At 37.6% G+C, this 15,320-nt stretch overlaps 2 protein-coding genes across 2 annotated transcripts; both read left to right on the top strand.

The window, feature by feature from the left end:
- Window positions 1–7,007: 7,007 nt before the first annotated feature.
- K444DRAFT_723099 (uncharacterized protein) lies at window positions 7,008–7,516 on the top strand (the record flags this gene model as incomplete). Its single annotated transcript, XM_024888580.1, has 2 exons — window positions 7,008–7,366; window positions 7,482–7,516. Exons 1-2 carry the CDS (start codon window positions 7,012–7,014, stop codon window positions 7,514–7,516), a joined length of 390 nt encoding a protein of 129 aa, XP_024736412.1. The 5' UTR covers window positions 7,008–7,011.
- A 4,204-nt stretch (window positions 7,517–11,720) lies between these two features.
- Window positions 11,721–13,988, top strand: K444DRAFT_613105 (sugar transporter). The gene is made up of 3 exons (XM_024880281.1): window positions 11,721–12,123; window positions 12,195–12,832; window positions 12,901–13,988. The coding sequence occupies exons 1-3, from the start codon at window positions 11,778–11,780 to the stop codon at window positions 13,558–13,560; spliced, it is 1,644 nt and encodes a 547-aa protein (XP_024736411.1). The 5' UTR covers window positions 11,721–11,777; the 3' UTR covers window positions 13,561–13,988.
- Window positions 13,989–15,320: the final 1,332 nt, after the last annotated feature.

Genomic DNA, 15,320 nt, shown 5'->3' with positions numbered 1-15,320 from the left:
TTATAATAATTATATTCTGAAATTATATTCTATATATAAAAAACCCGAATACTATTTATAGAAATATATACTAGAGAAATAAGAGGCTAAAAAGGCTCGATTTAAGAATAGAAATATTTATTAATTTAGATTCCGAAATACTTATAACTTTAATAAATATTTTAGTAATACTTATATATAGTATATTATTAAATTCAAAGGAAAAGAAAATAATAAGAGTAATAAGGACAAACTAGTAAATAATACTTTTAAAGCCTTATTAGTAAAAATAAATAAAAGAAAGAAATATTACTTTAATTTCTATTTTATTTCTATTAAAAGCTTTCTAGCTATTCCTATAGCTTTTACTTCTACTATTTCTATAACTAATATTCTTATAAATAACCTTATTTCTCTTTCTCTTATATACTAGATAATAAGTAAAAACTATATTTTAAAGTCTATTAAATAAATAGAAAATACTTAGATATTTATAATTAATAATATATTAAAATATAATACTTATTACTTTTACGGAATTATAATTAATACTAGAGCCTCTAAATTCTTAACTACTAGTTCTAACTAATTCTAAGCTTTATAATAGACTAATAATAGTATTAAACTTAATAAAACTACTAAAAATTAAGTTAATATCTAGTTTAGTATTAGATCTATATTCTTTATTAGATCTATAATAATAAGAATACTAATTAGATAAATATAATTTCATATTATATTTATAAAAACTTTATTCTTATTTAGTTTAGCTAATATAAATAAGCTAGAGATCTATTTTAATAATCTTACTAATTATTTTATTATCTTTACTAGATACTTTATATTTATAATATAATATTTTAGATACTTTTTCCTGCTTTAGAATACTATTTTATAAAGCTTTATTTCCGAATTCTTTATTTATAATTCCTACTTTTTTATAAAAATCGAATTATAATATCTATATTACTATTTTAGTTATTTATTTATTAGTAAGCTCCGAAATATACTAGAATAAATAGGCTATAATATTAATATAAAAGCCCTTAAATACTTTATAAAGTATTATAAATAATACTAGAAATTCGGATAATTACTAAAATAATTTAAGTTTAACTTAAAAGATAATATTAGTTTTAATTACTTTATTATTATTAATATTTTTTATATTTCTAGTAAGTTTATATTTTATATTATTAATAAAAGTACTTAATATTAAACTAGCTAATAGCTTTAAAATATTAGTATATTATATATTTAGGCCTTTCTAATTAGATTATAATAGATACTAGAAAGTAGTTTACTAGTAAAGAGTTTATTTAGCTTATAAATATTATAAGAACTAAGGTTAAAATTATTTCTATAAAAGCTTATAATTTTATTAGAATTATAGAATATTATTATAGCCCGATTTAATATATTTACCTTATTATTATAGCTAAAATTAATAGAATTAATAAGAATACTATATTCTAAATAGCTTTTAAGGCTATTAATAATTCTATTAGACCTAATAGTATTATTCTAATTTTCTTGATTTATAATATTTTATTTTAAATAACTAAATATAATATTCTATTACTAATTATATTATAGTAATTAGTAATACTTAAAAAAGTAATAATAGAAATTCAGAAGCTTTAAGCTAGATATTAGATTACAAATATCTTAAATACCCGAAATAGTTCTAGTACTACTAATATTTATAAACTTCTTTTAAATTTAAATATTTTTATATAATATAAAAGAAATATTAATTAATTTAATAATTAGAATAGGCCATATAAGCTAGTAGCTATTAATAGAGAGAACTATATACTAGCTTTATTATATAGTAATATTACCTTTTATTTAATCTTTATAAAGCCCTTTTATATAGGAAATATTAAGGTTATTACTAATAGCCCTAAACTTAAATCTATTTCTGAACTTTATAATAAGATTAAAAGTAATATAAATATAATTTCTCTTATTATTCCCGCTATTTTACTAAAGTATAATAAAGAATACTTTTATAAAAACCCGGATTTTATAGTATTTCTATAAAATAATAACTTATATAAGAATTCCTACTAAGTTAAAATTACTAGTTTTTTTTAGAAAAAGATATATTTGAGGTTACTTTTAGATCTTAAATACTAAAAAAGATATATATCTTTAATTCCCGGTTTATTAATAAGATTAAGAATAAAAATATAGAAAGAGAATTTAAGAAGTCGAGACTAGTTATTTAAGCTTATAATAATAGTAAGAAATATATAGTATTAATATAATTACTTATTATTTTATATATTAGCTAGAGAATTATTTTTAGTATTATTACTATAATAATAAATATTATAGAACTATATTTATATAATATCTTATAAGCTTATATCTAATTAATAATCTTACTTAACTATAATTTTTATATTAACTTATTTTATAAGCTTACTAGAAAGCTAAATCTAAATAATAATTTAGTTCTAAAGATTATAAAATTACTATATAATATACTAGAAGCTAGAAACTACTAGTTTAAAACTTACTATTTCTACTATATTAATAACTTTTCTATAAAATAGTTAACTTATAATTTTTATTTCCTCTATAATAAGTAATCTTTCGGAATTATTAGCCTTTAAACTAATAATACCCTATTTATTAGAACTAATAATTTTGTAAAAACAAAGTAACTAAAGCTCTAAAAGGCTAAGTTCTTAGCTAAAAAATATAAATACCTTATTATTAATTATAATCTCAAGTTTAATAAAGGTATTATTTATATAAATACTACTAGAATTACTTTTATATAGAAATACTAATATAAAAACCTCTAAACTATTTCTATAAAAAATACTATTATTATAAGTAATAAGAATACTATTTATTAAGATTTCTCTATTAAAGACTAATATATTACCTAATATACTAGAGAAGTATATATTATATTAGTCTATTAACCAGAAGCTTTATATAATTTATTAATTATTACTTAAGCTATTAAACTTTTAGAGACTAATATAAAGGCATTTAATAAATATATTTAATAGTAAATTAAGAATACTACTAGAGAACTAAAATTTATAAAGCTAGTAAAGAAGTTCTTATATTTAATTATTTTTATAAATACTTTATTTATAAATAATAGAGATCTCTTTTCCTAAATCAGATATATTTTAGTTCTAGTAAATAAAACTAGATATACTAATATTATTTACTAGTTTTCTACTAAATATAAGAGAGTTACTAGAAGTATTTTAGCTATAGAACTTTATAATATGGCTTATGGCTTTAATATAAGTACTTTAGTTAAATCTATAATTAATAAAGTACTAGAGATAGAACTATTACTAGTAGTTTATATAGATTTGAAATTATTATATAAATGCCTTATTAAATTAGGAACTATTCGAGAAAAGTATTTAATAATTAATATAGTATATCTTTACTAGATATATAAATAATAAGAGATTATAGAAGTTAAATAAATTAAGGGAAAATCGAATTCTACTAATTCTATAATAAAATCGAAGCTAATAAATACTCTTAAATATCTAATTAATACGAATATTATATAATTAGATATAGAGAAATAGGTCGAGTATAAATAGAGTAGAAAATAGATATATGAGATAGGAGGATATTATAAGAAGGAAAGTTATATATAAAAGGCTATAGCCTTTAGTATATAACTAAAACCTTAGAAGTAATATAGATATATAAAGTATTTGAGAAATCTGGCATTAGACCGGATTAGGGAATTTGTATATAATTAGAGAGAGATACTATTTTTCGCGTTTTTTAGAGAGTTTCTAGTATTAGTATAGCTATTTCTTTAGAAGCTATATATATAGTTACGGGATACGAGATACGGGATATGAAATACAAGATATGGTTATATAACCTCGCGTCCTATTAGTAACTCAACTAGTAAACTAGATCCCTTTAGGCTTAGTAAATTTAGAGATTATATATTAATACCATAATACTATAATCCCTATTTCAAAAACAACTCTACTAACTTATATAAATAGTATTTCACAACTATATAATAGTACTATATATTATTAGTAAACTAATATTATTTAATAATCTTTTAAATTATTTAAGAAATTCAAGTTTTCTTAGTATTATATAATAATTATAGCTAATTATAACTATAATTAACTAGCCTTAATTTTTTTTTAATATACTACTTATATAGAGAAACTTTTAATTCTAAAGGGTTTTTAATATTTCTTCTAATTAGAAATTATCTATTTAATTTCAAAGTACTTATTATTAATAAAGGTTAATTTCTAATTATTTTATTTATAATTAATATAATTTATAAGGAAGTAGAAGTACTAAAAAATCGAAGAGATTCTAGATACTTTGCTTAGCTTAGTAAGCTGCGGCCCAGGCCGCCGCTAGGTTACCGTAGCCCTAATGCGATAAAGCGCGCTCCCGATGCGGCTAGCGCCATCACGTGTCTAGTCACGTGCTTAATTAATTAAATTAATTAATTAATCTAATTAGATTATAATTAGAATATAATTAATAGTAAATTTCCTTAATTAGATTAATGGCCATTAATCTAATCTAATCTAATTATTTGATATACTAGTAGAGTCGAGGACTCGTGACTACCTCCGTAGCCTAATCCCTATATAGTACGTCCGCATGGTACCTTAGGCAGCTAAAAAGACTAATGGAATACCAAAACCAGTATATCAAAGAACTACTCATGCTACTCATACTACTCATGAATATTCATAAGTAGCGTGAGTAGAATATGAGTAGTATAATGTCCTAAAAATTTGAGTAGAGTAGAGTATATACTCATGAGTAGTATAAGTAGTAATGAGTAGCCGTTATGTAACAATAATAAACTAAGGTTTATTTAATAATTATTAAATAATAAAGACATTTATTAAATAGCCCCAGTAAAGGTAAGCTAGGGCTTGTATAAGACTAGCTAAATATTAATTTTCTATAATACTAAACTAGTTATGCTTCTTAGAATCTTGATTTCCCCCTGACCTTTGGCTCGCTTACTAAGCAATGTCATTGCCTAATTGGGTAGAAACTTGGCGCTAGATGGGAGGCTTACCTAATTAGGCTAGCCTGTCACGTGCAACTGTCACGTGGGTACCTACTCACACTACTCATACTACTCATGAGTAGCTTGAGTAGAGTATGAGTAGAGTATGAGTAGCGCTATAATTGGTTGAGTAGAGTATGAGTAGGACCCACTACTCTACTCTACTCTACTCATTTGACACACTGACCAAAACAAAACAAAAACGAAAAAACGAAAAAACGAAAAATATTCCTCCTCTCTAATTCCATCCTTGGTTATCTTTTCCCAGTCCTTTCTTCGAATGTAGTTTATGATTCCATTCACTATCTTGTGGTAATAAGTTTCGTCTCTTTGTTGCTATCATTCTCACCATGCTGTCAATTATGTTGTTGTCAAGTGCTCTCCAAATTCCCTTCTTGTCTTTCAGACTTGGAAGGGTCCAAGTCGTCAAATATTCAGCTGCGCTTTGGCAAGTTAGTAATCCCTCTCGCCAAATTGTGGCAAAGGCAGTGTGGGAAAAGAGTAGAGTAGAGTAGTGGACCCTACTCATATTCTACTCAAATATATTTCTCACTACTCACACTCTATTCAATACTCTACTCAACTACTCTAGAATATTCTAGAGTAGTTAAGTAGTGTGCACGTGCTAACACTGCCATTGAAATAATTCTGCCTTACTAGGATTTATCTAATTACTGTGCCGTGCCGTGGCTACTTCTCAACACCAGCATTCCCTGCAGCTGACCCACTATCCCCTCTCGCCTGAATCCCCTAGCATTACAGCTGCGTGGCGTGACTGCTTCTCAACGCGGCACCCTAGCTAACCCACCAACCCATTTTTACAGAATCTCTCGGTGCCACTAAGCCTTGGTGCGACCTGCATAACTGACCCCTGGCCAACCGCTCCCGTGCCCCTTTGTTAGTACACTGTGCCACTAACGGGGTTCCGTATCTCCTAATGCCACCGGCCCTCTGGTATGGGGCCCGAAAAGGCCCCCCTTCTCCTAGCTAGGAATCCCGAATATTTACCCTGCCTAATCTAAAATTAGCCTTTGCTTCTTTCCTCTCCAAGCTTTTCACCTTCTGCAACAGAGAGGCATATCTCCCTTATCGAGTTCAGCTTTCCTGATCTGAATTCCCTAATATCAATACCTCTTTATTAGGACCTTGCTAGGAGACCCAGCAAGGCCGCGGGTCACTTTTACCTAATTCCACATCTTCCATCCTCTCACCTGTCTTCCATCTTCTCATCCACCTTGCAAGGATTTTCTTGCATACAAATCCCGGGTCGGCAGTATAGGGGGCCGGTTCAAAGGGTAATCCGCCCAATGGGCCATTAAATCTCGGGAGGAACAGCTAGGCTCATTCCCGAATGGTTGACTATCTCTTACTACTGATACGAAGTGAGGAGTGACGGGTTCGCGTTCCGGTTCGGGTCTGAGATATATACCCATGCCCTCCTGGCGTATGCAAGGGCCAAAATAAGCGACGGCGAATAATAGGGTAGTGAGCGATCGAGCCAATTAGCGTCTCCTAATTTGATTGACGTAATCACGACTTCTGTGAAACGTCCTCCCCTTTTTGATCTTAATCGGAACTTATTGGATTATATTACATTACTTACTAAAATATTACGGTCGGGGGATTTCAGAAAGGATCTGCAAATCGTGGCGTAAGTAAGCTAGATTGCTGATTCTCATTAGCTGTCCCGGAGAAGAAAGCCTAAAGTGCATGGAATTTACTTTTGGAAATAACTAAAACCGCGCACTTAGTCATTTGTACATACTGTGCTGTGAATTAGTCGTGCTTATCGCCTGGGTTAGGCTTCATTCGTTACACTGAGGAGTCAATTGGCCGCGCAGATTGTAGCCTTTGCCAAGAAATGTCTTTTAAACGTCTAAACAAGGCGAGGAGAGCCTGTTTGCCGAATTGTCTCGTCCGTATTAAAGAAGGTATGGCAGTCTGATTCTTACATCGCAGCCTTCGTCATGGAAAAGATGGAGCATATTTGGGTTGGCGTTCAGGTGAAGAAACCTCCTAAGGGAGAGAAGGTGAAGAGGACCGGAAGCCGAAGAGGAGGATTGGATGCATTACATGTCCCTCATCCGCCCTACATCCAACCACCCCTGCCCTTCTACTGCATTCCCAGCACGCCGCCGCTATACATCCTCTTATTGACGATTGCCAGCATTTGTTTTCGTCGAAGGATACGGGACCAAACAACTTCAAGACCCGGGACTGGGTGTTATACAGGCAAGCAATGTGCTGTCACACACGCAAGCTGGTTGAAATTGCCAATATCTTTCCAGTCACACAAGTTTCACATTGCTAGCCGCAAAAAAGGTAAGAATAATGGAATACGAGGAAGCCAATTGATTCAAGAATCAAGACACAATGTGATAGGTGTCCTAAGCCACTCGTGTCGCATTAACAGGCCTTCTGGGCTGTGCCCTTACAGGTAGACTTAGCATCAGCGACTCGGCCGTCAGCTGAGGTGATATTATCTTAATCAACTAGTCCTGGGATGTCTAATTTTTGAACCCTTGAGTCACTCTTACTCAAGTACCTTGTTAATTTCTTTACTATATAAGTCTGACCCTTTCCTCTCTTATGTTACTCTATTCCTCAGCTTACTCCTCATCATTCTACTCGACTTTGGATTACGACCTTTACAAATTTTTGTTCTCCTTTACTTTCGATCAAAATGAAGTGTTCCTATACTATTCTCATCTCTGCTCTTCTCGGGGGAGGAGTTTTTGCAGCAAACTCGAAGCTTAATCAATATGCTAGCATAAGTGATTGGTATATTACTTCTGGATCTGGATGTATTTTCGACCGTTTATATACTAATGAACTTATAGTCAGTCTGATAAAAATATTATCAGTCATGCTTCTCCTCCAGAGGAAACTTGTCACAAGGTTGACTCGCGCACGAGAGCCCTGTACCTAGTAACAGGAAGCGGTGCCGCTGGTTCAACATATAAGGGTATAGTGAAGCTGCTAGCTCCGACTACAAGCTCTAACGATGAATAGGGTGCGTCTCAGGGGATTGTGGCAGGGCCGATTTTGGAGTTCTTCAGGAGGGTTCATGTATCGCCGCCCCTAGTGGGATGGGAGGCATCTGGTTTGGTTTTATATGAAGTTAGTCGGGGGATGTTATGAGCTGAGGTGGTTCTATTAGCCGTTGTATGGAGTTCCCTACTTAGGGTTTAAGCTCGGCCGGTTATTAGCGGGTTCCTCTCTTTACCCTTTAGTAGTTAAAGAAACAGTAGGATATGCTTTTGAATTAGACTTACCATACCAAAGATTATCCGATAGTTGGTCCATACATACCAGATCTGTGACAACCAGCTCCTTGGGTTACCATCTCATTTGACTTGCACGTGCACGTAACGAGTCGGAACAGATACGAACTAGAGTTGGATAGGGTCGGAGCGCAATCTTACTTTGTAATTAAACTTGAGTTCCCTGAACCCTCTTCAATTTCCCTTTTATATATTTAGATTCTCCTTCGTGGCAGGCCCCTAATTGATTACTTTTAGTCTATGATATTATACTCCTATATGCCTCTAGGATTTGTAAGTGGCGGAAATAGCTCTCGGCAGAGTTGTAAATCATGTAATAGCTAGGTTGAGGCATGTTCACCATGGAAAATGTCAACCTGCAATAGGGAGTGGTGGGAGGAGGGAACAGGGCACCGATAGTCCGCTTTTGAAACGATTTCGTTGTGAAACCTCGAAAGATGGGCATGTCCAAGCCGATAATATGACGCTTGGTCGTTTCTTTAATATCATACTGTGGAATGTAGTATAGAATTCGGAGTGGTCGACATCTTCTTAATCGAGTGCCTTTCCGGTGATGAGGGAAATGCATCAAAGATGCTCAATCTATCGGAGGATAGGGTGAAGAACTCTGCCAGATCCCGCAATGCAAGCAACGTCTTGCACTCCTCCGCAATATCCTCAGTTGGGATACTGTACCTTTAACCCTGTGGCGGCTGTATCAATGCTACTACAATACCGCCCTGGACTGCTGGCCCCGCGAGATAGCAAGCGAAGTCGACCTCCGTCTTTCGATATCAACCGTCCCCAGCCATGCATAAATTTAGCAAGCTGTCGAAGATTTTCGCAATGATTGGACGAAGGGTTCAAACCGAGGGGAGCCTCGTTAAGCTCCATTAGCTCTCTGATGATATCCCTTAATCTGTGGTCAGCCACCACTTCAAGTACAGACATTTTTCTTTAGTTGTCTTTGTATAAAGGAGAAGTCGATCCGACGAGCTTGTTTAAAGTAGGAGTTCGGTCTTCCGGCGGGTAGACATAGGCCTGGTGGTATGTTGACACCCCCTGCGTCGCTTGGCTAAGTTTCACAGGTTCGCGGCAATGCGCAACGAAGCTATCATTCCCAAACATCCTTGCACTAAGCGGTCGCATCGAGGTGGACGTCACCACTTGAGTGCAAGTATAGGTAGCGTAGTGTTCATCTAGTGCATCCTCTGGTGCAAGACATCAAATTCTACCCGATGATTGATTGGTCTATGCAGAATATTCTAGAATCTAGCTCTGAGGGTCATTTCTCCCATTCCGTGCTTTCCCTCAGATGCTGTGTCCTCCACTTAAAATCATTATTTATATCAATATTCTCTCTAATATGCAAAGGCGATGTTCTTACACTAGTGTGACTCATCCCTGGCACGGCATTGCTGCTGCGTAATGTCACCATCGGTAGGTTTGCCACCGGCAATACAATTGTCCCTCCCCTGCTTCATTCTGCGTGAACCAAACCCCGCCGTCAGAGCATCTTGGCCCCGTGACTTCTATAGCAGGACAACAATAAGGGAAATGGACGAAGGTCAAGTATAGCATTACGAGATTCAAAGCATAAAGTAAAGTGAGTAGTACCGAAGTCCTATGAAATAGCCCCGTAGACGTTAAAGAACGTTGTGGAATAAATAACGAGGCTGAGTCGCTTGACTGTACAAGTATCACGTACATACAAGCGGATATAGATCCAAAAATGGTTCTAGAGGGAACCTTGTTGGAGCCAAAATAGGACCTGCCCTTAGAGACAGGAGGAGAAAAGTGTAACCGGGTCTCAAGGGAGCCAAAACGAGCACCTGTTGATACTAAAATAGCTGCTCAGGCTTATTTAGCGTGCTCGGTCGGGCTCATGCGATGCTCAGGAATGCTCACCCTCGGCTTAAGTTTACTTACCCATAGCTCAGGCTAAAGCAGCAGCTGCTCAGGTCTAGAGACGGAATTGGAAAATGCCATGAAAACATTCTAGTGTAGGTTGACCTGTTCCGCTGCGAGCAAAAGGGACCGCAAAGCTCAAAGCTGAGATGTTCACAGGTGTTTAAAGGTATACTGTGTTTGGGGGAGCCGCCAGCGGGCATTGCACAGAGCCTTTGTAACTCAAAGCTGTTTTGTCCTTCACTTCCCCTGAGTCCCGCCTTCTCTAGATCTCAAGGCGTCTTTTTGCGTTATCACTAACCCCTTTTGCTGTCAAACTTTGGCCGTCCGCTGTTCTCTTTCAAGATTCCCCATAGCGATGAAATTTTGTGTTGGGGTTGGTAAACCTTCTCTTAGCTCAGTGAATATAAAGTGGCCCCTTAAAAAGAAGGCTCTTTCACTCCCGCTCTGCAATGATTCTTTCCGAGTCACACTCCATGTCGCAAGCTGGCTGTTCATTCTATTAACCATTGAATAGTTTATCGTTAGACGGCATTATGCTGATATTAGCTGCTTCCTGACTGGAATGTTGACCATTTCAACTCTCTGTCTCACGTGACCAGCACCGCTGAAGATCCTCAGAAGAGATAGGCAGAAGTGAACCAAGTACCAGGTTAATGAATTACCAGGTCAAATTCACGTTACATAGGAACACAAGAGATTTCTAGAACTGCGATGAATTCTAGAAGAGAAGCGTGAAGCTCGTAGAAGCTTGGGAGCGAGGCTAAATACTCCTTAGCGCCATAATTAAGCGAAATGTGTGCCTGAGGCTCAAACGAGTTTTCCCCCTCACACCGCCATTGGATCGGCTCAGCGTTGGTTTACGAAGTAGCTTCGGCTCGGGTCCTCGGCTCCACTTCCAATCTCATCACGTTTGCTACGAGAAGCCGAGGAGCAGAGAAGCACACGGATGGCCCATTCCATTTACTTATGATTCTTGCTGCGGTTGCCCGTACCTTTTCTTCCATCCTTCGCCAGTTCACCTAGTCTCGAACTGGGGAACCTGGAGCAGCGGACCGAGAATCCGACTTCTTTGAAGTAAAAGTGCGGGGAAACGTGCGACCGACGTCGAACGGCCATCGGATTCTCCACCAACAAGATGCTGTCGATAGTTCCTCCATTCCTCACAATTCCTCATTAACTCCGACGCAGATTCAGTTGGACCAGGTTTGGTTCTGAAGATCCACCGAACAGCCGAGCATTTCTCCTATCAACGTGAACAGAGCGTGTGTGGGCTGGACCAACACGAGTGATCCCTGTCAACACTTCTGATGGTCCCGTCTATTGCTTGGATAAATCCCAACGTTTATCAGGCTAAACGCTTCTTTGTTCATTCGTGGACAATAAAAAAATGAGAGAGTCTGGAGTTGATCAGCAAGCGGAGAACGCGGGGTCGGGTGGGGTCGGGTGAGAAGTGCACATATTCCCCTATAGACGGAAATATATATATTGATTCGATCGGTCGAGCCCACCATAGCATTTCTTGTGCGGCAAGAACACTCGAGACCATAGCCATCGTCAACATGGCGACCACCACGGAATATACGCTTGAAAAGATAGCAGGCCATCACGTCGAGGAGACGCTTGGCCAGGGTGCCCTTATCGATGCCAAACATGCCGCGGATGAAGAGCACGCGCAGAGTCTCTGGCAAGCTATCAAGGCCAACAAAAACGCTGTCGGCTGGTCGGTGCTGGTCTCCATGTCTGTGGTCATGGAGGGTTATGACACTATCCTAATCGGCAATTTCTTCGGATATCCCGAATTCCAGAAGAAGTACGGCCATGATTATGGTGGTACGACCGGATATCAGATTTCGGCTCCGTGGCAGACTGGCCTGGGTATGGCCAGTACGGTTGGCGCTATTTTCGGTGTTTCTCCCCTCTCCTCCGTTAATTACAGTAATGGTAGACTAATCATGAGTGAATTTGTCGGCGCGCAGGTGGAGTTATGAATGGCCAGCTCTGTGCTAAATATGGCTACCGATGGGTAATGATCGTCGCCCTCTTCTTCATGACAGCATTCATTTTCATCATCTTCTTCGCCCAATCCCTCCCCGTCTTGCTGGTGGGCGAGATCCTCTGCGGCTTTTCCTGGGGCGTTTTCGCAACTGTCGGCCCGGCGTACGCTTCTGAGGTCTGTCCAACCAACTTGCGTGGCTATCTGACCACCTTCGTCAACCTTTGCTGGGCCATCGGTCAGTTTATTGCGGCTGGCGTGCTGGAAGGCCTGATCAACCGGCCTGACCAGTGGTCCTACCGCATTCCCTTCGCGTTGCAGTGGATCTGGCCCGTACCGCTCATGATCTGCTGCTTCTACATGCCTGAGAGCCCATGGTATCTGGTGCGAAATGACCGACTGGAGGACGCCAAACACAGCATTAAGCGGCTGAGCAACGATAAGACGGAGGAACAGTTGGCTGGCCAGCTCGCCATGCTGGTGCATACCGTCAAGATCGAAGCCGAGATTGTATCCGGTACTTCGTACTTGGACTGCTTCAAGGGCGTTGACCTCCGCCGCACCGAGATTGCATGCGTTACCTTCGCCGGCCAGATCCTGTCTGGCAGCACATTTGCCTATGTAAGTTTGGTCTCAACTTAAGTCCAAGCTGGTAAACTGTGACGTGCTGACCCGAGAACGAAAAAAAGTCCCCCACCTACTTCTTCGAACAGGCAGGTATGAGTCCTACAGAGGCGTTCAAGATGAACGTGGGTAGCACGGCGATGGCGTTTACCGGAACTCTCCTCTCGTGGTGGCTCATCACGTACTCGGGCCGTCGTACTCTGTACGTCTGGGGCCAAGGCACCCTGTTCTTCCTTCAGATTATCATCGGCATCCTGAGCGCGACAACCAGCTCCAAAGGGTCGCTCTGGGCCCAGGCGGCGCTCTGCATCATCTGGGTGCTCACCTACTCGATGACGGTTGGCCCTATCGCCTACGCTATCGTCTCCGAAACCTCGTCCGTCCGTCTACGTTCGCTCAGCGTTTGCTTGGCCCGCACGACCTACCAGATTGTAAACGTTATCTCGCAGGTGTTGGAACCTTACTTCATGAATCCCACCGCCTGGAACGCCAAGGGAAAGACAGCCTTCTTCTGGGGCGCCACCGCCCTTGGAATGTTTGCCTGGTCCTATTTCCGCCTACCCGAGGCCAAGGGCCGCACTTACGAGGAAATGGATCTCCTTTTCCAGAAGAAGGTGCCCGCCCGGAAGTTCGCCTCCACTCATGTCGATCCCTATGCATTAGGAATTGCACCATCGAAGGAGGCCCTCGCACCCACGCAGGAAGAGACCAAGGAGACCAAGTAATCGGACACTTTTGGATTGTTCCTTAATCTTGTAATTCGTTTAATACGATACCTGCCTAACTGTGACGGCAGGATCGAGGCAATGGCCAGGGCTCAAAGATCCAAGAATCTCATGTATTGAAAATACTAAGCTAAAGAGAAGAAGGAGAGAGAGAGAGAAGGAAAGGGGATAAAAGGAGGGAAATACTAGCTAAAACCACTGAAACGCCGGCTAGCTAGGTGAAACTGGTCATGTGACAGCCTGTGATAGGCACACGTGATGGCGCATGGACAGGTGTCAGATATCGTAGATCTAGTTTCCTATTTTGGGTACAGCTTGCGATCGGAATCATATGGATCGCATAGGATTTCCTAATTAAGTAAAGGGCTTCGCATGCCTGGCTAAGTACTAGGGAATATATAGGGAGACGCTCCTAGCTTTGGAAGGGGTATCGATTAGTCTCTTATTAGAATTAATTCTTGGAATCAGTTACACTTGCAAGCGTCACTCCGTAGCTTACTTACCTTGACTACTTGTATATTACCCTGCTATTACGTACCTTATATTCTAATTGATCTAACCTTCGGGGAGCAGTTCGTTATAAGGTAGTCAAGCTATCGACAGACAAAACCACTAATGGCTAGAGTATTAACCAGAAGAAGCGCCTCTGCTATTGCTAGGGCGACCCAGTCGGGCACCCAGGGGAGTGCCCAGTCAGCTACTCTAGCTATCGCCTAATCAGGAGAAGGGAGTAGAACTCAGATACCCCCAGAACCAGCTGGCAGGATAATAATAACGGAGAAGCTAGCGGCGGCTCGTTATCGCATTACTAAATTAGAAGCAGAGATATAATAGAGGGAGAATCTGGAGGATTTAGAAGCTCAGATTTGCCGTCTTAAGGATATTCGGATACCTATTATAGAATCTATTATACTACTAGTGGTATATTTAGTTTATAGGACTCTAAAAACCCGAGAATTACTAACCTATAAGGGAAAGAGTATTAAAGAAGCCCAGGACTTCTTCTACTAGGCAAAGCTAAAATAGTATAAAGATAGCGGGATTACCTAGGCTATAGATATAGTAAAGATTATATATTATACTTCCTGCTTTAAGAATATAGCCAGGAATATCTAAAAGTATAAGAAGTAATTAGTAGGTATTAATACTACGGATTAGGAGACTTTTATCGAGTTTATAAAGAATTCTATCTTAGATCCGGAAAACCATAATAATAATGCTCTTACTAAGTTTAAGAATATAAAATAGTAGCTAGGTTAGAGTATCTAAAGCTTTATATCCTACTTAGATAGCCTATTAGATAACTTGGGATATACGGGTTTACTATAAAAGCGAAATGACTTATTTAGTAGCTTAAGATAGGAGATTCGGAATAAGATTAATTACTAAGGAAATACTTTATAAAAAAGAGAAAAGCTTATTTCTATAGCCATAAAAATCGAGAATAACTTAAACTAGTCTACTTAATGGGAATATAATAATAAGCCGACGGGTTAATAAAAGAAAGAAAATTAGAAAAAGAAAAAAGAAAATAATAAAGAGAAATAGAAAAGAAATATATCTTTATTATAAGGTTTATATAACCGGAATAGCAAAAGCATAGTAATAGGATCTAATATAGTACTTATATTAGAATTTATAAGACCGGGTATAACTTGCTTTACTTACTAGAAAAAGAGTTACTATATTACTACCTGCCCAAATCAGGGAAAACTAACTTGCTATAACTATAATAAGTCTGGCTATAAGGCATATAAGTA

This window comes from Hyaloscypha bicolor (assembly GCF_002865645.1).
Source record: "Hyaloscypha bicolor E unplaced genomic scaffold K444scaffold_83, whole genome shotgun sequence".
NCBI classification, from domain to species: Eukaryota; Fungi; Ascomycota; class Leotiomycetes; order Helotiales; family Hyaloscyphaceae; genus Hyaloscypha; species Hyaloscypha bicolor.
This window is presented reverse-complemented; position numbering and strand designations above follow the sequence as displayed.